This window comes from Peromyscus californicus, unplaced genomic scaffold (assembly GCF_007827085.1).
Source record: "Peromyscus californicus insignis strain IS unplaced genomic scaffold, ASM782708v3 Scaffold_3__1_contigs__length_106647218, whole genome shotgun sequence".
In the NCBI taxonomy this organism is placed as follows: Eukaryota; Metazoa; Chordata; class Mammalia; order Rodentia; family Cricetidae; genus Peromyscus; species Peromyscus californicus.
The window spans coordinates 44,436,070-44,460,972 of record NW_026294551.1 but is presented as its reverse complement, the minus strand read 5'-3'; the positions used below and the strand labels follow the sequence as shown (position 1 = coordinate 44,460,972).

Here is a 24,903-nt window from a genome sequence, read left to right as displayed (position 1 = left end):
TCCCTCCAAGCTCCATCTTTCTAAGCTGCTGAGAGGTGAAAGGCTTGTGAGGCGTCATCAGAGCAGCGGAGACACTTGGGCCCAAGCCCTGGCTGCTCTTCCTGAGTCAGGTCAGGTGAGTCACTCAGTCCCTGGCTGGCTTCATGGCTACACTAGCCCCAGCAGGATCTCTCTGGGCTGCCGTTTTGCCCTCCCACACAGCTCCGTGCCCAGCAGGGCCGTGTGTGTGTGTGTGTGTGTGTGTGTGTGTGTGTGTGTGTGTGTGTGTGTGTGTGCGCGCGCGCACTGAGACCATCCTTCCTGCTTCCATGAGTGAATGGAGGTTGGAAAGACCTGGACCTGGACCCAGAGCTGAAAGGCAGACTCTGGCCTGTTGTGAAGCTGCTGTTTTTGGCAACTGGCAGTCTCCCCATCAAGCTGACCCAAAGTGGGGGTGGGGGAGGGGGTTGTGATTCTTCAAACCGGAACTGTCCCTGAGAGCTAGACCATCTGCACTTACCCACCTACCTACCCTGCGAGGCAGTTTCCTGGCTGGAAACCATGCAGGTAAAAGACAATTCTCCCAGGGAAAATGAAGGCCCACTGAGCTGCAGCGGTCCATCCTGCCTCCACACCCCTCCTTCGCCTCCCCTCTAAGGCCCACTGAACTGCAGCAGGTCCCTCCTGCCTCCCCTCCCCTCTAAGGCCCACTGAACTGCAGCAGGGTCCCTCCTGCCCCCCCTCCCCTCTAAGGCTCACTGAGCTGCAGCAGGGTCCATCCTGCCTCCACACTCCTGCCTCACTCTGGAGATGGAAACTAAGCAAGAAACGTTCTTCCGCTGACCCCACCACCGTGAGGCTGTGAGGAGGAAAAGGCTCCACTCTGGCACCTTGACCTTGAATGAACCTAGTGAAACCTGGGTCAGCACTCCTCCTAAACTGTCTGGTTACAAGGATCCCTCCAACTTCATGCATCCCAGGATGAGATGCCTAGTGAAGGGGTGAACCAACTATGGCTGGATTTTTACCCTCTCAGTGTCCTGAGCACATTGCCCACCGGAGAGGGGTAGGTGGTGTAGCGTAGTGACCTGATTCAGTCCCAGCTTGGGGGCAGCAGCTATATAGCCCAGCCAGGCAGAAAACTCTGATCCCACAGACCATGCAAGCTTGGGCAGCTTGAAGAGCCCGCCTCAAGGTCAGTGTGGTCAGCCAGGCTTGGCAGAAGTTGAGGCCCAGCTGCTGCTCTGCCTGCCATCTGAGATGTGCCACACCCAGCACAGTGCCTAGCTGGAGGAGCCTTGACACTTCTGCTACCCTGGCTGGGACAGAAGGCTGTGCTCTGGTCCCCCAGGAAGACAGGAGGGGACAGGTCAGCAGAAGGCCAGACACTGGAGGCAGCGGTGACATATGTCCCAAACAAAACCCCGAAACTTCTTGAGTACTGCCCATGGGGACCTCTGGAGAGTGTGGACTGAAGACGACGTTTCCCCAGGGGGACTCATACACTGTATTGTCATTGAGTTGGTCATCAAGGCCACCATTCCATCTGCCTCACCTCAGAATAGGATGTGGGGTTGGCACTGGTGATGGACCAGGACTACAGATAGTCACAGCCAGAGGCCAGCCACGACCCGTGGAAGAGGGGGTCTTTGGCAGGAAGGACAGTGGAAGGAAGAGGTCCCTAAGCCTGGAGAGGAAGCCCCTTGGCTCTCTGACAGTGGGGACTGAGAGCAAGTAACCCGGCCACCTCCGGGAGAGGTGTGACCCCACTGCCTCCTGAAGGCAGTGGCAGGGTGGTGCCAGCTGACTCCAAGCTGGAGCCTGGGTGTCCTGCCCTCTTTGTACAGTGGGGGGAGGGATATGGGACAGTCCTGCCCAGTTATTTCTGTATGCCTCTGGCCCAGCCTTTTGCCTAAGACCCACCCCATACTGCTCAATTCTTTGGGGCCAGGGAGCGGCTACTACCCAGCTTGAGTCTCGGGAGAACAGGTCTGGAAGCTGTGGTGCTGGGTACCAGGACTAGGGCAGAATCCGGAGACTGCCACCAATGATTTGGGGACCTGGGCCTATCATTCAGCCACTCCTCTCTGTAAAACTGGGGTGACAGTGGAAAAAGCTGCTGCGAGGGTTAGGGACCAGGGTGAGGGTGTTCGGAACATGGCTGGGACCGGTGAGGGCCTTGCATTAGCTCACTTGGGAATCTGAAAACTGCAGCGTCTCAGGCGCTTCCCAGATGGCCTGCTCTGAGTCTTGACAAGATTCCCAGTGGATGTGGACACACTTCGGTGGGAGAATCTGCCCCAGGAATTGACCCTTGCCCACGGAGGTCCTGCCTCTTTCCCATGGTGCAGGTTCTGCTCAGGCTACTGGTGCTGTTGGAGCTTCTCTGGTCTCCTTCTCTGAATAAGAGGGTGAAAAGCCCTGTGTGGGTGAAGAGCTGGGGAAGCCAGCTGGAACAGGCTAGGCAAGAGCTTTAGGCACAGCACAGAGGTTTGGGCTAGGGTGGGTTCTTAGGGTCTCCCTGCACAAGCAAGGGGCCCCTTCTTGCACCAGAAAGGGCAGCGAGGCCAGGCAGAGGGCTGGCTCAGATGCACCCTGACTCCCAGCATGGCAAAGGAGGCTGCCTAAAGAGGTCTGACAGGGGTACCAAGTAGTTATAGAGCAAGGCCATGAGGCATCAGGAAGCCAGGTGAGCCAGAGGCCAGGCACAATGTGAGTGGACAGCCTTTGGGGGATCCTCAACCCCAGATGCCTCCTGGGCCCGTTGTCCTGACTCCTGCCAGAGCCTGCCAACCTCACCCTTCTCAAGCTGGCTGCTATTGGGGCAGGAGATGGGAGAATGTCCTTCCCCTATCTTGAGGGTCCAGATCGAAGCAGGGACATGGCTCTGGATGGGAGTTGGAACCTGATGGCAGGGCCTGACAGAGGAGTGTCCTCTCATCTCACCCCGTGCCTGGCATCTCTGGGTTAGAAGTGGGCCACAGTGGGCAGCAGGGAAAGCCTTTCCCTGAGAAGAGCCTGGTTTGTCTCAGCCCAGGGCGGCTCTAGAGGAGCTACTCCTTTAGGGTGGGGAGCTGATGGAACCAGGAGTCACGGCTGGGCATGGGAACTGGGACAGGTTAAGGCAGGCCCATTGGTGCAGCTCCCTCCAAACTGGTATCCGAGCCGCCAGAGGAGTCTTGAGAGGGCCGTCCCTGCAGGAAGCGGATGATCTTCTCGATGGTGGCCTCCTGGTACTCATGGGACCATCTGTGGACACAGAGGCCAAAGGGGTCAGAGGGTGGGCAGAGGCTGCTGTGGGCCAGTGCCATTTTCTTCACCCAGGTGCTGCTGGTGGTTTGGGTGGCGCACACACACACACACACACACACACACACACACACACACACACACATACACACACACCCCAGCTCCTTCCTCAACTCTCCCTAGGGCCCAGGGCTTACTTGATGCCGTTGAAGGTGAGTACAGCCTGCATGTCCTCAGGCAGTGCCTGAGGCTCGGGCCACTCGAAGCCATCGATGATAGGCACAATGTTCTTGCCACAGCTTAAAGCAGTCACAATCTCCTGGAGAAAGAATCAAGAAAGGGAAAGAGACTGTTGAGGTTTGATCTTGGATAACCCCCAAGGAAGCTCATGTCTTGGATGTTCGGTCCCCAGTAGACGGCGCTGTTGGGAAGTGGTGGAGACTTCAGGACGTGGGGACTAAGTTGTATAAAGTAGGTCATGGGGGGGGGGGGGGCAGAAGGGGTACCCCTGGTAGAGCAGGACTCTGCCCCTTCCCCACTCTGTGCCTCCTGGCCACCGTGAATGTTCTGCTTCACAGCAGGACTCAAGGTGACAGGGCCAAGTGGCCATGAATCCACAGCTCAAAACCATGGGCTAAAGGAAGATACCCTCCCTTTCCTTCCTTCCTTCCTTCCTTCCTTCCTTCCTTCCTTCCTTCCTTCCTTCCTTCCTTCTTCCTTTCTTTCCTTTCCTTTTTTTTTTTTTTTTGAGACAGAGTTTCTTTGTGCAACAGTCTTGGCTGTTCTGGAACTTGCTTTGTAGACCAGGCTGGCCTCAAACTCATAGATCCACCTGCCTCTGCCTCCTGAGTGCTGGGATTAAAGGTGTGCACCACCATGCCTGACTCTTCTTCCCTTTTCTGTTGACTTTCTTGGGTGCCTTGTCATGTGATAGAGATCTGGCTGACACAGGCCTCCATCCCACTCAATAGCCCTGGGACCACCATGTAGGAGAGGGCCCTTAGCTCCAGACTGAGTGTGGGGCAAAACACTGGTTCTGGAATGTACCCTGACTTCTCTCGGCTTTCATGGAACTTCATAAACCTTTAGTCTTTATCCTAGGACAGGCAGGCTTAGAGTGCCTAAAACTACTGGAGTCTTCAGAGTGTATTTTTACTATCATAATGATCCTAGCCAGAGGCTGGATGGGGGAAGTGGCCTAGAAAATTCCTGATGGGGGCTGGGCATGAGAAAGACCATCCACAGCACGGGGCTTAGGACTTTTCAGAGGGGGCTGCTGAATGAGTTCAGTGCCAGTAGCCACAATTTCATCAGTCCTGCCGATGTCTAAAACCTCCACAAGCTCTCCTCAGCAGTGGGGTCTGAGGTTCGAGGGTGGTACATAGACCATGGAGGTGAAAGCCTGCAGGTGTGAAAGTTCCACCAGCCCGGCCTGTCCCTCATTTTGCCTCTCTTCCTCAGACCATTGCGGAGATGGATTTGTTTGTTGCTCATTTATTGTGTGTGGAGCCCAGAAAATCATGAGTCCAAGATGTTGAACACTGAGCTGTTTACACTGTTGTGTTCTTGGTTTTGCTCTGGTTCGATTGTGATGGCTTCTTCCCTCTTAGAGTAAAAACGTGTTTAATTTAATTTACAGGAGCCCTCAGTTGAGAGACTTGGACTTCTAAAGAGGTGTTGATGTTTTCAAAGAGATTGGACTTAAGTTTTAAATTTTAGGCAGTGGAATTTTAAAAGTTGAAATGTGACGCCAGGCGGCGGTGGCACATGCCTTTAATCCCAGCACTCGGGAGGCAGAGCCAGGCGGATTTCTGTGAGTTTGAGGCCAGCCTTGTCTACAGAGCGAGTTCCAGGACAGGCACCAAAACTACACAGAGAAACCCTGTCTCAAAAAACAAACAAACAAACAAAAGTTGAAATGTGTTTTATATTGTGATAGTGATGTTAATGAGAACCTGGAGATAAACAAGGAAAGTTAGGGTTGTCTAGTGATGTACGACTGTGTGAAGTTGGCAAGAGGCCAATTGTCCCAGCTAGTTTGTTGTTAACTTGACACAAGTTAGAGTCATCTGGGAAGAGGAGCCTCAGGTGGGAAAATGTCTCCATCAGCTTGGCTGTAGGCAAGTCTGTCGGGCATTTTCTTGACTAATGATTGATGTGAGAGGGCCCAGACCACTGGAGCATTCTTCCGTGGTCTCTGCCTCAGTCCTTGCCTTGGTTTCCCTGACAGTGGACTTTAACTTGTAAGCCAAGTAAACCCTTTCCTCCCCAAGTTGCATTGGAGAATAGGGTGTTTTGTCCCAGCAACAGACAGCAAACTAAGACAAATGCCACCACCCCTATTTTATACAGAGTCTCTCACCGGCCTGGAACTCACCAAGTAGACTAGGCTGGCTGGCCAGTGAGCCCCAGGGCTCAATGTAAGGAAAATCTGACATCTCACTTCTGGACTTGACCTGGCTCTTAGAATTGAGTTTTATATCCTTAATGTGGCCTGCAAGGCCCTGTGTGTCATCCACAGCCTGCCTCTCAAACTCCACCCCTGCACTGTCCTCTCAGCCAGAGCTCCCCGCCCCTTCCATTTTCTCTCTCCTCTCCCTGCACAGGACCTTGGCACATGCTGTGGCCTCTGCCTCGAGCATGGTTCCTTCCTCTCTCACCTGTATCCACTCACGGTTTTGGTCTGAGCTCAGCTGATACTTCCCCGAGGAACTTGCCTTCACATCCTGATCAAGTCAGATCTCCCATGCGAATTCCCATGGGCTCTGCTGCTCTGTCGCAAACTTCAACTAATTCAGGGGTGATTCACTTCATATTTTCTTCTCTGTGGTACCACAGGTGATTAAGGGCAGGGGGTCATGCCTGTTTCTCATTAGTCATACTTCTCAGCATCTTTCACAAAGCCCTGGTGAAAGATTATTATGGTGTTTCTAGGGGGGCGGATAACTAAGGGGGGATGCCCCGAATGTAGCTGGCACCATTCCACGGGCTGAGGTCCCAGACTGAGTACAAGGGGACAAAGAAGAAAGCCAACTGAATGGCACCCCCTCTGCTTCCTGACCCAAAGGTGAGAGCTAGCAGCCTCCTCCTGCCCCCGACAGGCGTGATATTGCCTCTAGGCTTCCCTCGCCATGATGGATGCAGCCCCTGCATCATGAGCCAATGAGCCTTTCCTTCCTGGAGTTTCTTGTCCAGTATTTGGTTACAACCTTGAAACAAGTAAGGACTGTGTGGCGTCTCTGACACAGGCTGTATGATCCACGGCAGAAATAATGGGCTTTCAAAGTCTGTTTTCTAATATGTAGAATAGGGTTAATGACAGTTAATGATCTTACAGGGTTGTTGGGTGGAATAATGGCAGCATTCCACAGCAAGTGGTTAGAGCAGGGGGGTAGCACTTAAAAACTGTATATTTAAGGAGCCGTGGGGTGTGGTGGCTCAGGACTGTAATTCTAGCACAAGGGAAGGCTAAGGTGCGGGGATTGTGAGTTTGGGGCTAACCTGGGGTATACATAGCTATAACCTATCTCCAAAAAGGAAAAAAAAAATTTAAAAAGGAAATAATGGGCTCCTTCTCTGTAAAGTGCAGAGGGTAAAGCCTGCCCCACAGACTGTTCTGGGGACATTATTCCCTGTTAATAGTGATCTGGTAAGCACTTACCAAATGGGTTTTGCCTTTCAAGTCCCATCAGGGATGGGACTTTTTTAAGTGCAGTTCACTTGTGGGTTTGTATATTGATTAGCCACTAAATGTGGCTTCTGGGAAGGGAGTATGAAAACCAGAGACAATTAGGCACGGCAAACAACCAAAGAGGATGACAAAGTCTTTGGACAGAATCCAGGGAGCAAGCCAAGCCAGCACCTGGAAGCTCCTTCCTTGCCAGGCTCAGTGGTGGAGCCCGGGAAGAGAACATGTGGAGCTTTCACAGACTGGTCTCCCGGAGCCTTGGAAGGGACGCCAAGAGCAGAAGGTGTTTCCTCCCAAGCCCCTCAAACATGGAGCCCAGACCAAGCCTTCAAAGTTCAAGTTCATCCAGGCCTGTGTCATCCAAGCCTTGCTGCCTCTGCTAAGCATCTGAGTGAGTCCTGGGTCTGCCACTCGCTGGGGGAACATTTAGATATTTGCTCCAGAATTACACAGAACCAAAGACAGATTTTAAACCCTAGCCTTTCGGATTTCCACACTACAATTATGCTGCCTCTCTGAGCCTCAAGTCTGAAGCCTGTGAGTGTGTGACCCTGTCTTATCCCAACTCTGCTCCTTCACCCACGCTGTTCCCTGCCTGGAGCACCTTCTCCTCCATTCGTCTGCATTCTGCTTTTTAAAAGTATGTATTTATTTTAACTATGTGTATGGATAGTTGCAGGTACCTTTAGAGGGCAGAAGAGGGTGCTGGATCCCCTAGAGCTGAAGTTATAGGAGGATGTGAGCTGCCTTATGTGGTGCTTGGAACTGAACTCCAGTTCTCTGTGAGAGCAGCATATGCTTTTAACCACTGGGCCATCTTGCCAGACCCTCACCAGCATTCTTAAGACATTTCTCAAGCTCTGCTTCCTCCATGAAGCCTCCCCTGATCATTCCAGCCCTGGCTCAGTGTTTTTGTTTTTGTTTTTTTTTTTTGTTTTATGTTTTTTGGTTTTTTGGTTTTTCAAGACAGGGTTTCTCTGTGTAGCTTTGTGCCTTTCCTGGAACTCACTCTGTAGACCAGGCTGGCCTCGAACTCACAGAGATCTGCCTGCCTCTGCCTCCCAAGTGCTGGGATTAAAGGCGCACACCACCACTGCCCGGCTTCCTGGCTCAGTGTTTACACGAGTCATTGTGGGCATATTTTTACAGTGTTTGTTCATGTTTTAATTTTAATTTAATTTATTTACTTATTTTGTTTTTTTCGAGACAGGGTTTCTCTGCGTAGCTTTGCGCCTTTCCTGGAACTCGCTTTGGAGACCAGGCTGGCCTCAAACTCACAAAGATCTGCCTGCCTCTGCCTCCCGAGTGCTGGGATTAAAGGTGTGTGCCACCACTGCCCAGCTTAATTTTATTTTATTGAGACAGGGTCTTACTATATAGCTGATCCCGGCTGGCCTGGATCTTGCTATGTAGCCCAGACTCAAAGTCAAAGAAATGTACCCACCTTCTTCTGTTTCTCAAGTGCTGGGATTAAAGGTGTGTGCTAACACACGCAGCCCTGTTTTTTATTTTAAATTATGTGTATTTGTGTCTACGCTTGTGTGCATATGCGTGCTTGTGTGAGTATGTGAGGGGCATGTATGTGTATTTGTGTGTGTGTACATAAGTGCAAGTGCCCTGGGAAGCCAAAAGATATCATCAGATGGCCTGGGATTGGAATTACAGGAGGTTGTAAGTGCTGGGAACTAAACCCTGGTCTTCCTCAGTAACCACTGAACATTTTCTCCAGCCTCATTGCCTTGTTTGTTGCTAAGAGACAAGGTCTTGCTGTGTTGCCAGAGCAGGTCTTGGGCTCAAATCATCATCCAGCCTCAGCCTCCTGAGTAGCTGAGTCTACAGGCCAGTGCCACAGCTCAGGTTCATGGTGGGGCATACTCTTGTCCTCAGCTGCCTGGAGGCAACAAAACCTCACCTCAGTTGACTACTGCATCCCCCAGCCCAAGCTCCAATCCCTACTGACTGATGCATGACTGATAATCTGTAGGTGTGCTATGGACCCATTGTCTGTGCCTTCTGCAAGGGCTATTTCATCCTACTGTGCCCTGGGGGTACAATGGTGAATTTAACAGATGTAGTCCAAAAATTAAATTGATAATAATAATTGCTACCACTACTGAACAGTACCTATGTGCCAGGCGTCCTGCTGAAGGGTTCCCAATTTAGCCCTGTGAGTCCTTTTAACAATATCCTAGATCAGTGGTCCTCAGCCTTCCTAATGCTACGACCTTTTAATACAGTTCATAATGTTGTTGTGACCCCAAACCATAAAATTATTTCTGTTACTACTTCATAACTGATTTTGCTACTATTATGAATCATACTGTAAATATCTGTATTTTCTGATGATCTTAGATGACCCCTGTGAAAGGTTTTGTTTGGGGGTTTTCTTTGGGTTTTGAGACAAGGTCTCACTAGGTAGCCCTGACTTGTCCAGAAATTGATAAATAGACATGGCTGGTCCTGAGCTTGAGACAACCTTCTTGCCTCTGCCTCACAAGTGCTGGGATTGTAGGATGCACCACCGTTCCCAGCTCGCAGATGTTATATTTCCCACACATTTGTATCCCTCCCTGATCTCACTCTATAGCCTTCCAAATGAATGGGGCAGGTAAGCAATCCCTACTTTGCAGCTGAGAAAACGAGGCTTCGAGAACCTAAGTCGTTTGCTAAAGTCCTACCCCAGACTGAGCAATGGCTCCTGACTTCCAGCGGAGCCAGAAAGATGATCGGGGATTGAGTGTGGCTGGGGTGTACAGAAAACAAGGGATGAGGGGAAAACCTCATCCCCTCCGCCCCACGCAATGTTTCATCACAGAGGCCCAGGCCGTCACCTACCTTGTGCACCCAGTCCTTGCAGTCATGGTCCTGCATACATTTGTCCAGCGCCCCAGCAGATAGCACCAGTACAAAGTTTCGAGCCGCCATGACACTCTGGATGAGCTTGTCCTCGAACTTGCCGGCTTCCAGCTTCTCCACATCGATGAAGACGCTGAAGCCATGCAGCTGCAGGTGCACCTTCAGGAGGCTGCAGGAATAGCGTCAACACCATGGCCTGGCCCCAAACCCCAGCCACCTGCCCACCCCCCTCACCTGGCCAGCTGGGAACCCGAGCTCCTCCGGTAGCTGATAAAGACGTCTGGGGTGTCTCCGCTGGGCTTGCCACCGGTACAGGGCAATGGTGAGTGTAGCATTTCTGGAGCCAAGGAAAGAGACATTGAGGTGAGGGTGCCCCACCCCCGCTACTCATCATGAGGTCTATCATCTTAGTCCCCTGTCTGTTCAAACTTCTCAGGCCAGTCTGGGCTAGATGACTTGCCCCAGAGAGGGTCACTGAGATGGCTCCTATGGGAAGGAAAGTCACCCCTTGGCTAGCCCTGGGCAGGAAGGGTCTGTGCTTTAGGGACACTGACATGACTCTCTAGCCTTGCTTTCCTTCTGAACTGCAGACTAGCTTGGCCAGGTGCCCACAAGCGCTCCAAACTGAGCCTAGGTTAAGCCCTTCCCCCTCGGCCCTTCTCTCTCAATTCCATCGGGAACCCAGGCTTCTGCCTCAACTCCCGCCTGACATCTTAGTCAGTAAGAGCTGGTGCTCCTCACCTTAAAATGGTGTCAATGTCCTGAGAAACCCACGATGAGTATAAACTACTGCAAGGGAAGAGGAATTGAATATACCTCCCGGACATCCTAGCCTAGGGGCCGACCTCACAGGGGCTCAGAACAGCCACATCAACCTGCAGCTAAGCAAAATCATCCAATACAAAGCCTACCTCACAAAGATCTAGTTTTCTGAAAATTGATGAAAGTGAAGAGCATGGCTGTGCTTCAGGCCACCGTGAAGGGGAAAACTGAAAACTGGGCGTGGCGGTCTGTGCCTATCATCCCGGGGAGGTGGAGACAGAAAGATCACAAGTTCAAGTCTAGTCTCAACTATATAGCAAGTTTAAGACCAGACTGAACTACATGAGACCTTGTCTGATCACATACACACACATACACACACACACACACACACACACACACACACACACACACACACACTCACACACATACATACACACACTCACACACACACACACACACATACACACACATACAAGGGGGGGAGAGAGAGCGGGAAAGAGAGGGTCACATTGCTGCAGAGGGGATCACTTAATTCACTAAGTTCGTACAGGATTCTGGCTGCCAGCCTCAGTGCTAGGATACAGCAGTAAATAAAGCAGAGCAACCTCCGCCCTCTGGAGCTGCTGTGCGGTGCTCAGCACCAGGTGCCTTGCTGTGTGGATCTCCCTTCTGTCTACTCATCATCTGGGACTCATCCCTGCTGCAGGTGTCCAGCACCAGCCTCCTCAACGGGCTCCTGTGGTAGTTTGAATGTAATTGGCCCCCATAATCTTATAGAGGGTGGCACTATTAGGAGGTGTGGCTTTGTTAGAGTAAGTGTGGCCTTTTTGGAGGAAGTGTGTCACCGTGGAGGTGGGCTTTGAGATCTCACATATTCAAGATACCACCCAGTGTCTCAGCCCACTTCCTCTGCCTGCACACCTCATGCTCCCCGTCATGATAATGGACTGAATCTCTGAAGCTGTAAGCCAGCCACCCCAATTAAATGTTTTCATTATAAGAGTTGCTGTGGTCATGGTGTCTCCTCACAGCAATAGACACCCTAACTAAGACAGCTCCCCAAGCCATTCAGGATAACCATCCTATTCCATGTGCCACATCACCAGAGGGATCTTCCTAAAACTGCCCTCTGAGTATGTCATCGTCCCTATGTAAAACAAACAAAAAACTGCATGGGCCGGTAAGATGGCTCAGTGGTAACGACACTTGCCACCAATCCCAGGGACTGGGGTGGACAGGAGAGACCCGAGTGACAAAGCTCTCTTCTAAACTCCACACATGTGCTATGGTGTGTTTGCCCCCCAACACACACACACACACACACACACACACACACACACACACACACACACACAAATAAATACATGTAATAAGACAAATAAGATTTAAAAAAAGGTATGCATGGACAGGGAATGTGGCTCAGAAGAGGAACATTTGCTCCTCATGTGCAAGGCCATTGGCTTGACTGCAATGCCACACACACACACACACACACACACACACACACACACACACCAGACAATAAAACAGGAAAAATGCAAACTGTGCACAGTGGCGCATGCCTGTAGCCCTGGTACTGGGGAAGGGAGGAGGGTGGAGAAAGGGGGAACTGAGAGACAGGTGTCAGCCAACTTAGCCAATTGGTGAGCTCTGAATCAAGTGAGACCTTGTCTCCAAAAAATAACATAGCTGTGGTGACACATGCCTTGAGCCCAGCAATGGGAGACAAAGGCAAGATCTCTGTGAATCTGAGGCCAGTCTTGGTCTCTTTAGTGAGTTCCAGGCCAGTGTGGCTACATAGTGAGACCCTGTCTCAAAAACAAAAAACAGTGTCAAGCAATAGAGGAAGAAGAAGACACCCCAACATTGACCTCTGGACTCCACATGCATTAACACGCATGCACCCATGTGGCATACAAACAAACTATACACATATAAAATAACAAAACAAAACAGCTGAGTGTGGTGATGTACAGATCCCAGCCCTCGGGAGGCAGAGGCAGGCAGATCTTGAGTTCAAGTCCAGCCTGGTCTACAGAGCGAGTTCCAGGAGAGCTGGGGCTACAAGAGAGAAACCCTGTCTTGATAGATAGATAGATAGATAGATAGATAGATAGATAGATAGATAGATAGATAGATAGATAGATAATTAAAACAAAACTTGAAGACTGCGTGGTTCTTTATTCTTCAGAATGACATTTATTTTTGTCTTAGAACCTTACAGGAAGGAAGGAAGGAAGGAGGGAGGGAGGGAAGGAGGGAGGGAGGGAGGGAGGGAGGGAAGGAAGAAAGGAAGTCTTAGCTAGGCAGTGGTGGCATATGCCTTTAATCTCGGCACTTGGGAGGCAGAGGCCGATGCATCTCTGAAGTTCAAGGCCAGCCTGTTCCAATGCTACATAGATTCTGTGTTCAAAAATGAAACAAAACAAAAGAAGGAACAGCAACAAAGGAAATCTTGGAGTTTCACTGGGAGTTACAGGATCAAGGCTGAGCTGCTTTTCTTAAGGCAGAAGAAACAGTCCATGAGGTGCTTAGTGCGTTCTTGCTGAGTGGAAGGATAAAATGAATGGACTCATCTTCTAATAATATTCATAATTAACAGCACACACATTTGTCTGTTTATGATGCATTAAAAACAATAGGCTCAAATCCCAGTTGTCACTTAATGGCTTTTATAACCCTGGGAAATGTTTTTAAATTATTTTATTTTCATTTTATTATCTCCAAAATTAGAACCTAGGATGGAAACTTTGATTACACAGGGTACACTTTTCCAAACACCTCAAGCTGGACACTGCCATATTTATTTTTCAAGTTCAAGTCTCTTTTGAAAAAAATGTTTCCTTACATTTATATATTCATGGGGTGGGGTGCCACAGAGCGCCTGTGCAGGTCAGAGGGTAACTTGGGGCAGTGCGTTCTCTCCTACTATGTGAGTCATAGAGATCGATCTCAGGGCATCAGGCTTGGCAACAGGAACCTTTGTCCTCTAAGCCATCCCAGCAGCCCTAAGAGCCTCTTTTTATTCTTTAAAAGTTTGTAAGAGTTTATTTAAATACTGAACTCCTACTACATAGGGTGGTTATAGAAATAAGTGGGTTATCTTTTTGTTTTTTGTTTTTTTTTTTTTTTTGAGACAGGATTGCCCTCCATAGCCCTGGATGGTCTTGGACTCCATGTGTATACCAAGTTGGTCTTGAACTTTCAGCAATCCTCCTGCCTCTGCCTCCCAAGTGCTGGGGTTACAGGTGCATACCTCCACACTCAGTTATGAGATTACAGACTAACAACTTACTGCAAGGGCTGGAGAGATGACGCAGAGGTTCAGAGCACTGGCTGCTCTTCTAGAGGACCCAGGTCCAGTTCCCAGCACCACCTGGTGGGTCACAACCATTTGTAACTCCAGTTACAGGGGCTGTGATGCCCTCTTCTGGTTTCTATGGGTACTGGAAGCTCATGAGGTACACATACATACACACAGACAAACACTCATACACATAAAATAAAAATAAGTCTCAAAAGAAAACTGACTGTGATACTTGGGATACATCATTATTGACATGTAAGAGCTAGCCAAAGAGTTAATTGTCCAATGAAAACAAGTCAGTAAGGAAAGAAAGGCTGCCTGGCAGTGGTGGAGCATACCCTTAGTCCCAGCACTCAGGAGGCAGAGCCAGGTGGATCTCTGTGAGTTCGAGGCCAGCCTGGTCTACAGAGCGAGATCCAGGACAGGCACCAAAGCTACACAGAGAAACCCTGTCTCGAAAAAAAATAAAAAGAAAGAAAAGAAAGGCTGCCCATGCCCAGGCTCTGCTGGGACATACTGCCCGACTTTGTAAGCTGCCAGATACTAGGATAAGCCTTTCCCCAACCCCCACCTCCCCACCCCAAACTACCAGTGCCCCACCAATGGCACCCAGGTACTGTCCTGCCTGTCCTTATACTTGCTAAAGCTACTCCTGCCTGGCTGTCCTTCCTGTTCTCCCTGCTCCCCCCACCCCATTCCTCAAAACCTGGACAACATCTCCTCCTCTCCAAGTCTGAACTTGAGTGACCAAGACAGGCAGTGATTCCTCTGGGCTCCCATAGGAGTCCTGAAAACGCTTCCTACCGTGGCCACCTGCTGATCGTACACACCTCCTTCCTCCCACCCTGGTACCCATCTCAGGTGGAGGGCTTCTTAAGGGCAGAAGGCAGCAGACTCATCTTTACATCCTCCAGGCCAGTCTAACCCAGCCAGGCGCTCACTCCTCAGGGAGGCTGAGTCTCCAGCCTGGGCGGCCCATCCCTTTCAGGATTGGAGCCGGAGTGGGGTTCCCAGGTGGGCGCTCTTACCTCGGGCTGCAGAGAGGATGCGTGAGCGATGCACCCCCAGGCGGATGCCACAGTCTTCCAGGAGCTGCTGCTCTGACACTCGGTGCAGCAGGGAGCGGTCCAGGCCGCAGCTGACCAGGCCATAGGTGTACTGGCGGAAGCGAGGGTCCAGGCTGCCGAGCCAGTCCGCTAGGTTGCTGCGGTCGCAGGTAGCATAGCTGGCAAAGGTCTTGAGCTCCGTGAGCTCCCGAAAGAACCTGCCCAGGAGGGAGAAGATGATGTTACAGTTCCGATGCTCAGGGTGCTAAGGACGGGCTGGTGGCAGTAGGGGGAGGCTAGTTAAGCCCCAGCTGGGTTGGACTGGCTGGGGGCTCCTTGCCTCTTGCGTGTGATGCTTGATTTCATGCCCAGGTCTGTCTGGAGTTCTTCCTCTGTGAGCCGCAGAAGCAGGTCACCATCTACCTGCTGATCCTGGGGGAGGGGGAGGTGTGAGGAAGGCTCTCCTTCTCCTCCCTCCGCGCCCCCCCCCCCCCAGCTCAAGATGCAAGGGAAAGGAACAGGAGGTGGCGGTGGAGGCCAATGGGACTCTGAGGGTGGCTGACTGCAGGTTTCCCACTGCTAAAAGGCCAGGGTGGCGCTGCTGGCGTGTGGCCTACAGGGCACGCGGACGCCTGTGCTCAGGACGCTCCCAGGGGCCGCGCGCGCGCCCCTCAGGGATGCTCCCGTTTGGTGTAGGGGGAGGTGGCTGCCCGCGGCTCTACCCGAAAGTTCTCGCAGTACTGGGAGAAGCCGATCTGTTGCAGCCAGGTCTGGACCTCGGCCTCCTTCCAGCTGGCCACGCAGGGCAGGATGCGCCGGGGTACCTCCTCGCCCAACAGGCGCAGGGCACGCTTCGCCAGCGCCGACGTGGTGCCGTTGGTGGAGTAAGAAACCAGGCGTTTCAGGCTCTGGATGGCACCGATGTCACTGAACACCTTTGGAAGGAGGATGGATTGAGGGAGCCTAAGGTTCCCAGCTCCCCAGCTGCCACGGGAAGTGCTCAGTCTCATCTCTCTTTTCACTGAGGAAAGGCCCACCAAACTGTCCTAGCCTTCATCACTAAGTCATCCGTGTCGCGCCCTCTCCTGCGTCCCCAGTGCATTTGCCCTCCGGAAACCCATCCACTCTTGATTAGGACCTCCAACTTCCTTGCCCATGCACCCTAGGATAAAGTCTGTAGTTCTCAATATGACCGCCAGGTGGCAGCAGACCCTGAGCCCTACACTCTCAGCTCGCACATCTGTGGTGTTCTAAACCCTTAGTTTTTCTAGCCTGACCCCACTAATTCATGAGAATTCAGATTGATCAGCAACTCCGCCACGCATTCCATTGACTCCTTCAATTTTCCAAAAAGTAAAAACGTGGCTCAGAGGGAGAAAGCCAGCTGCTCAAGGTCACAGTAAGTCGAGGGAGTAGGCAACGGCTGTGGTTTAGATCTTGGCCCTGGGGATCCTTTGTGACATTTACACTGAGGTCCTACTCCAAGCCTCTGTCCCCAGCTGCCATCTCGTTTCCAGGTGGCTTAGCTGTCCACTGAAGTTTCCCGGAACACCGGACACCCGGAACTCAACAGGACCCACTGATCTTCCACTGTGTCTCTCACCCAGTTTACCTCCTCATATTCATGGCCGAGAAGCACCGTCACCCCCCTCACCCCCTTCCTAAGCAGAATTCCCTAACCTGTCTACTTCTCTCTGCTATAGTCCACACTCCTCCCTTCCTCCACTTTCTTTGTCTCCCCAGCACAACAGCATCGAGCTACCACGATCACCCCCACTTCTACAACAGCCAGGTTGATCTTTGTAAAACTTGAGGGTCTCCTATTTAAAAACTTCTCAATATCTTCCTCTTGTCCCCAAAGGCCAAGTACAACTTTGAGTCTCACCTTCAAGGCCAAAATGACTGGTCCTTCTACCTTCTGATTGCTTCACCTAAACATATATATATATATATATATATATATATATATATATATATATATAAATATAATATATATATTAAAGCCCTGGCTAGCCTGGAACTCGATATGTAGACCAGACTAGCTTCAAAGTCACAGAGGTCTGTCTGCCTCTGCAGACATGCTCCATCATCGCTGTCTATTCACTTCATTCTTTTTTAAAAAAAGATTTATTTATTTATGCATATGAGTGCACTATTTGCATATTCTGAAGGGCAGAACAGGGCATCAGACAGAACAGGGCCTCAGAACCCCATTATAGATGGTTGTGAGCCACCATGTGGGTGCTGGGAACTGAACTCAGGTCCTCTGGAAGAGCAGCCAGTGCTCTTAACTGCTGAGCCATCTCTCCAGCCCCCTATTCACTTCATTCTTAAGAATACTCCAAATCCCAGTTGCATATAGCTTCCTCTGAGACTCCTTCCCAAACGCTCTCTAACCCTTGAGCCGCCCTCCTCTACAGCAGTACCTTGGTCTTGCCCTGTAGGCTCTTGATGGCAGCCTCGGCGCACAGATAGAAAGCCCCCATGCACTGAGCCTCCAAACGGGACGAATCGAGCAGCAGCACTAGACTTTGCAGGTCGTCTGGCCCGCGACCCTGGCTTGTGTCGCTGGCGTCCACCAGGCAGCGGGCGAAGCGGCCGGGGTCCAGCGACGCCACGAGCGGCTCGACGAGCGCTAGCGTGCCAGAGTGCTCGACTTCGCGCTCCACCTCCTTGTTGGTAGCCAACACCGCCACCGCCAAGCAGGCATGCAGCCGAAGCAGCTCGTCCTCCTTGGAGAAGGCCAGAGGGAAGAGCCACTCGGCGGCGCGCTTCTCCACCATGCATCTCTGCACCGCCTGGCCCCCGTGCAGCGCGCAGTTCGCCAGCGCCAGGGCGCAGTGGCGCAGGAGCGCCGGGTCTGTGCGGCGGCACCAGTACAGCACCGCATCCAGGCCGCCCGCCGCCACCAGCCTCTGGCACGTCTCCTCCGAGTGCTTGAACATGTGCTCCAAGATGCCCGCCACGCTCCGTGACAGCTCCACCGGCTCGCGCTCCTTCGCCAGGTTCAAGATCACACCCAGGCCGATCCGCGCCACGCGGTCCCTACCGGGAGACAGGAGAATGAGAACGTGGTGTGGCGGCAGTCTCCAGAGCTTGGCTTTCTCACGGAGGCCTGGCCCGATCTCTGGGCTTCACTGGTGTAAAAGACATGGCAGGCAGCATTATTACCCTTTTTGTTCAGACCCTAACTTGTGTTTCTTCTCTTGTTATCAGGGAGCTCTAACCCGGCCACAGCCACCTCCTCCTTTACCTTCTTCCCAAAGCCGATCTCTATGGCCGATCCCTGGGCCCTCCTGGGTTCTTCTTTGCTGCTTTCTAATTGCAAACACCTCATTTCTCGACTTCAGTTTCCTCACCTCACGAACGGGAAAATAATGCCTATCTTAGAAAAATATTATCAGGACTAACAAGATAATCCATAAAGAAGCTGGAGAGGTGGCTCAGCCAGTGAGCACTTGCTGCTCTTGCAGGGAAGTCCAGAGTTCAGTTCCCAGCACCCATATCAGGGGCATGGCTCACAAATGTCTATTAACTCCAGTTCTGGGGAACCATTGCTTTCTTCTGGTCTTGGGGTGCACCTGCACACACATGCACTTACAAGCACAGAGGCACAATAAAAGAAATACATTTTTGCTGGGCGGTGGTGGCGCAAGCCTTTAATCCCAGCACTCGGGAGGCAGAGACAGGCGGATCAGCCTGGTCTACAGAGCGAGTTCCAGGAAAGGCGCAAAGCTACACAGAGAAACCCTGTCTCAAAAAAAAAAAAAAAAAAAAAAAAAAAAAGATAATCCATAAAACTCAATAAATGTGAATTTGTCATTTGATACATCACTGGACATACAACACTCTTTGACGATACCTCCCTTTCCATGGCTGGTGTGTGCCTATTCATTCACTCGGTCACATTGTTGGAGGTCCTATTGTGTGCCCAACCTGGCACTACAGAGGCTGACATTAAGCAGTGATTAAGCCTGACAACTAACCAATGAGCGACCAAGTTCTCAGAAGTAGGGCGCCATGCTAGCAAATTGGATGATGTCAAGGAAGAGGGATGTGTCTAAGGAGATTCTATCTGGGAAATAATATTGGGAAACCTGCCTGCAAATAGCTAAGAGAAGAGCCTAATGTGTATATGGGGTGGGGGGTGGAGGGGCGGGGCAGGGGGAAGGAGCCAAGACAAAGGTCCTGTCACTGATGAGCTAGCATGTTTGAGGAAGAGAAAGAAGGCCAGAGATAAACAGGGTCTAACATCAGCCAGGAAAAAGAAAATCAAGAAGGGGTTTACTTATGCATAGAGTGTGTAAGTAAATATCCAAACCAACAAAATGCAAGAATTCAATAGCAAACGAGCAGAGTCTTGGACAATATATGAAGGAGAAAATCCAAAACATAAAGAGACACTGCAATGTTCTGGGTAGTCAAAGGAATAAAGATTGCCTGACAGGTAAGCAAACACAGAGAGCAGAGGGTTGTGAAGGTCCTGAGCACTGTGGGAGGGGTGCCAGCTGGGTCAGTTAATCTGGGGAGCAGGCAATCTCTCCTAAAAAGAGTCCAACTGAAGGTACATGTGTAAAGATGCTTGACAAGGTGCTATTTGTGAAGCAAGGAAGTTGGAGCCATGAATAAAGAGACCAGGGGTAACTGGACAGGTGCTCATCACTGTAATAAATGATTGAGCAGATTTATAACACTGTAACAGGAAGGATCTTTTTTATTATTATTTTTTCCATACAGATCTCACTATGTAGTTTTGGCCATCCTAGAACTCACTATGTAGACCAGGCGGGCCTCAACTCACAGAAATCCACCTGCCTCTGCCTCCTGAGAGCTGGGATTAAAGGTGTGTCCCAGTACTTCTGGTATGTGACATGAAGGATCTTAAGACCCTAACCTGGAGTTGGAAAAGGAAACATATTGTGTTTATATAACACAGCACCGTTTGTGTAAAATAAAAGTGCCTGAACTCAAAACAAATCTGGAGGTTTTACCAGGCTGGGCACAGCAGCACACATCTGTAATCTCAGCTACTCAAGAAGTTGAGAATCACGCTGGGCATGGTGGTGTACACCTTTAATCCCAGCACTCGAGAGGCAGAAGCAGACAGATCTCTGTGAGTTCGAGGTCAGCCTGATCTATAGAGTGAGTTCCAGGACATCCGGGGCTGTTACACAAAGAAATCCTGCCTCAAAAAACCAAATAAACAAATAACAAAAAAAGAAGTTGAGAATCGAAAGTTCAAGGCCAGTACTACACAGTGAGTTGGAGGCGAGCTTAGGTAACTTAGTGAGATCCTGTCTCCAACAGACAGACAGACAGACAGACAGACAGACAGGCTGGGTCTCAATGGCAAAGTGCTTGTTTAACATGTGCAAGGTCCTGAATTCAATCCCTAGCATCACAAAAGAGAAGAAAAGATCTCACTAGATACATGAAATATAGTCAGTCAATGGTTGCTTAGGGGATTATGTCTGGCGGATGTTAGGACGTGAGCCAGGAGAAGGGGATCTTGCATTGTAGACACAGGTGCATGCCCGGGCTTGCAGCTTTTGGAGAGATGGTACCCCCAGGGAGCTAACCACACTCCCACATGCTAAAGCAGAGGGTCTAAAGAAAGGGTGGGGAAGAAACCAGTCCTGACCGACGACAGCCTCTTCAGCTTCCTTGAGGCATCTGTACTTTGTCTTTGTGACACACAGGAAGCCACTGACGAGCTTCGGGGAAGGAGTGTCCAGTTTGTGTTTCGGCTTTAAGAAACTGGCTGCTGCAGCGAGGGTATGCCCCAGGCAGATCCTGAAGGTCACCAGAGCAGCACGCAAACTGCCACTCTCCAGGCAGAGGAGAAGACTTCCTGTCTCACCTACCTCCACAGATGGTGTCCCCTAGTCAGGTGATTTCCAAAGACTTAACAGGCAACAGAATTCTGGCTCTGTGGATGCCACAAGGACCATAACGCACAGTGTGCAGTGCATTGTACACTTTGTGTGGTCTGGCTAAGCCCCTGGACATGCCATAAGTTCAGCAAAGCTTTGCTGACCTCATCATTCAGCCTCTCTACAGTCCACCCCAAAGGAACAAATGGGTCCTAACTATCCGTCCTGGAATCTGGAACTCAGGCATGCCTTTTACCAGTGAGGAAAGCTAAGGTCAGAGGGAGATCATGCCAAACCCAAGGTCACAGAATTTTTGAGAGGTCTGTTTGCCTCCAGAGTTCAAGATCCTTCATCTTGACTTTGGACTAGGTAAACTCTTAGACTATCAGGGCTAGAATGTGCCTAAGAACTCATCTCAGGACTGGAGAGTTGGTTCAGCAGTTAAATGCACTGGCTGCTCTTCCAGAGGACCTGGGTTCAATGACCAGAATCCACATGGTGGCTCACAATCCTCTATAACTCCAGTTCCAGGGTATCCAACACCCTCTTTTGACCTCTATGTGTACTTCACACACATGGTACACAGATAAACATGCAGGCAAAACATTCATAAAATGAAAAATTAAAAGAAGAAACCGCCAGGCAGTGATGGCACAAGCCTTTAATCTCAGCACTTGGGAGGCAGAGTCAGGTGGATCTTTGTGAGCTCGAGGCCAGCCTGGTCTACAGAGTGAGATCCAGGAAAGGCACAAAGCTACACAGAGAAACCCTGTCTCAAAAAAAAAAAAAAAACCTGAAAAAAAAGAAGAAGAAGAAGAAACCATCTCATCTAACACTAACACTCATATTTTCAGAGGACTAACCTAAGGCCCAGTGAAGTGAAAGGCTTACTTGGGAACATCAGTTCACAGCTGGAAGTTTATTCTGACCTTAAGTCTTAGCCTCCAGCCCTTACCTTTTCCTATGTCCAGACACCTCCCTGAGGTTAAAGCTGTGTGGTGGTTGTGAGAACTGTTAAATCACTTCCCAATTCTGTTGTCTGAGGCCGTGCATCTGATGAAATGCCCATAATCTTTGAGATACACAGGTCTGGTTTCAAATTCCAGCTGCCAAGTAGGGGACAGTTATTTATATGTGACTCTACATATATGAGCAAATGCTTGTGTATGCTCTGCCCTTCTCCGGAAGGATATACAAAAAGTTAGTTCAGTGGTTTTCCTCCACAGAGGAGGCTTTACTGAAAACTTTTAGCATTATACTCTTTTTTTGCACACATTTGCATTTTTTAATTTATGTGCAATAATTTTCTTTCCTTATGTTAAAAACAGCCACCTCTATTATTCATTTAAGATTCTGGGGGAGGCCGTTTAGCGTCCCTGAGGCTATGTTGGTTATATTCATCCTCTTCCCCTGGTGGGGTGGCCTGTGATTTAGAAGGCTGTTAGATGGTGCCCTCACTGGGTGTTATGGAACCAGGTTTGAAGAGTCCTGCACTGTTGACAGCTCAGGGGTGAGAGAGAGTGATCTAGGATTCTGGGAAGTGGCTGCAGCAATACCCGAGGAAGACCAGAGCTGCCAGAACAGAATGGTAAAGGAGTCAGTGAGGAGGCTGGCTGGTGGGGGAGGGAGACATTCATAAGCATAGACCCTCAGTGTGTTCCCCCTTCCCTTCCACTCTTACGCCTGCACACCCTGGAAGAATGCAGAGCCCCTGGGTTTCTGGGGAAAGAGCATGAAGGCCACCAGGACTTGTGCCCTGTCCTTGGTCCTGAAGCAACATCTACCTGTGTTTGGGAACTGGTACTCTAGAGATTACTCTCTCAGAGCTCTCAGTAGATGAGGATGGTCATTTTCATTCTAGAAAACATATCAATATGTTTGCATCCTGCAGTCCTGCTCCTCCTGGGTTGCTGTCTGCACCCACGTTCCACAAGTACTAGTTCTAGCTTCGTGTCCCATGTACCAAGCCCACACCAGCCAAACTGGGCCCCAACACACTCAGCAAGCATCCACTCCATTTTTGGGTTCTCCATATTCATGGCCCATCCCTATCAGGACACCAGATGCTAGATGAGAGAGGGAAGGCAAGCAGAACTTCACCTTGGGTCTCCCAACCTAAACTGTTCTGTTCGTGCATTTTTGACAGTTACATTGTTTCCACGTGATTGAAAACGCCAGAGAAAGAGCCCCTGGCTCATTGCCACAGCACTTGTGAGGGCAACGTGCTGAAACTGACTTTTCCAAAAATTCTGAGCTGAGAGCCTGAGATTTCGGCGAGAATTAGGAACGTGACAGCTCGTTTTGCTCTGGCACCAAAGGATTGGGAAAATGAGCTCTCTGAGGGCTTCATAGTTCAGAGAAGGTCCCAGGAGGTAGGTGAAGATAGCAGACAGGCTTAGTCTGTTCCCACATGCAGAGGAAGGGAAGGTGCCTAAGTTTCCTCTGCCCCACCCTCTCAATCCAGCAAAAAAAACCTTTTTGTTCCTGATCAGACGCTGCAGAATGAGGTCATGACTGGCCTAGTGAGAGGACAGCATAGAAGGGCACCCAGATACACGGGGAGAACTATGGGCTCAGGAGGCTCTCAGCAATGGGATGCCATCTCCAACCACATCCGCTGCCCTGGCCTCTCCACACCTCACGGGCGCTTTCCCTCACCGGTTCTCAGCCACCAGGATCTGCTCCAGCAGGCGTGCGGCCTGCACGCGGGTCTCTAGCTCCGGTGCCTGCAGCAGCCGCAGCAGCAAGTCGAGGCCACCGTCCAGGCGTATCGCATCGCACAGACCCTGGGCCACCTCGCGGCCCACGGCCGGCAGCAGCCAGGCCTCCTCTACCAGCTGGAAGACCTCGGCGAGGCCCGCGCCCACCGCCCGCGGCGCGCTTGCCTGCTTCAGCTCAGACAGCGCCTGCTGCAGCTCTGGCAGCGAACGCTCCAGGGCGCCTTGCACCTCGGTGCCCACCCCGGGCGACACTTCGCGAGACCCGCGGCCCGCAGCCCACCACGGGCTGGCGCTGCCATTCCTATCCGGCCCCGGCACCGTCAGCCGATCGGCGCCCGACCGTGGGCCAGACATGGCGAAGAAGCGGCACAGTTTGTAGGCGGAGAAGAGCAGCGTCAGGACCATGGGCGCTGGGCAGCGGGGGACATACCGCGCCCGGAGGGGCGGGGCCTGGCGGAGCGACCCCGGCCTTGGCGGGGGGGGGGGGGAAGCAAAAACCAGGACCTGGCAAGGGCGCTGGGCCACAAGTTTAGAAGCAGGGGGAGGAGGGCAGCTCGGGGACGCAGCAGCTGGGGAAGGGGATGCAGGGAGAGGGAAGCAAAGGATGGGCCCGACGCGGGAGGATAGAGACCCCGGTGCCAGGAACAAAGCGCAGCTCCAGCCTCTCGCTCCTTGGAGCTGAGATGCTCAACAGCAACCACGCCTCTGAGTAGCGGAGTCAAGGATTTGACGCCCCGCCCCTAATTCTCGCAGGCTCCGCCCCTGCCGCAGGCGAAAGCCCCACCCCAGGCCTCACGGGCCCCACCTCCTTTCTCTAGTCGGCTCCCCTATGCGGTTTGCTAGATAGTGGAAAGGGCTGGGAAGAGCGGTCCTCGATCCCCATCGCTCGCCCCGCCCCGGGTGATGTGGAAGCAAACCGCCTGAATGGACCCACATCCCCTTCGGATGGCTAAAGAATCGTAGTTGAGATTCTTAAGGCCCTTTAATGCCTGTTTCCACTTAGGCCTCACATGTCTATAGGGAGTAAGATTTAGTGCTTCATTTTGCCGCTGAGACTACCGAGGCCCACAGGGAAGAGACACCAAAGGCACAGTCCCCTGTGATTACAGAACAGAAAACTTAAGGGCTTCAAAAGCGTACCGGTGTCTGAAATTTGGCACAAAACCTGGCGTTCTATAACAATGAGCATCTTCTTCATAGAGGGATCACACTTTGTGAGTTAAAAATATGCCCAACCAGTCCATTCTTTATAGATGGGGTCACTGAGGGTGGGTTCAGGGGTGGTCCACTGAGGATCAGTGGGTTGGTGGAAGCCTTAGGAATCTTAGGCTCTGGGAGTGGGGAGATGGCTTGGTCTTCAAGAGCACTGGTTCTCGCAGAGGACCCCGATTCGATTCCCAGCGTTCATATGGCAGTTCAC

General features: G+C 51.3%; 1 protein-coding gene across 1 annotated transcript; it reads right to left on the bottom strand.

The window, feature by feature from the left end:
• Window positions 1–1,427: 1,427 nt before the first annotated feature.
• On the bottom strand, window positions 1,428–24,672 carry Sarm1 (sterile alpha and TIR motif containing 1). Its single transcript, XM_052756341.1, has 9 exons — window positions 23,422–24,672; window positions 17,317–17,935; window positions 15,613–15,825; window positions 15,231–15,322; window positions 14,873–15,108; window positions 10,007–10,109; window positions 9,752–9,941; window positions 3,426–3,547; window positions 1,428–3,228 (listed from the first exon to the last, which is right to left on the bottom strand). The coding sequence occupies exons 1-9, from the start codon at window positions 23,886–23,888 to the stop codon at window positions 3,099–3,101; spliced, it is 2,172 nt and encodes a 723-aa protein (XP_052612301.1). The 5' UTR covers window positions 23,889–24,672; the 3' UTR covers window positions 1,428–3,098.
• Between the last annotated feature and the right edge of the window lie 231 nt (window positions 24,673–24,903).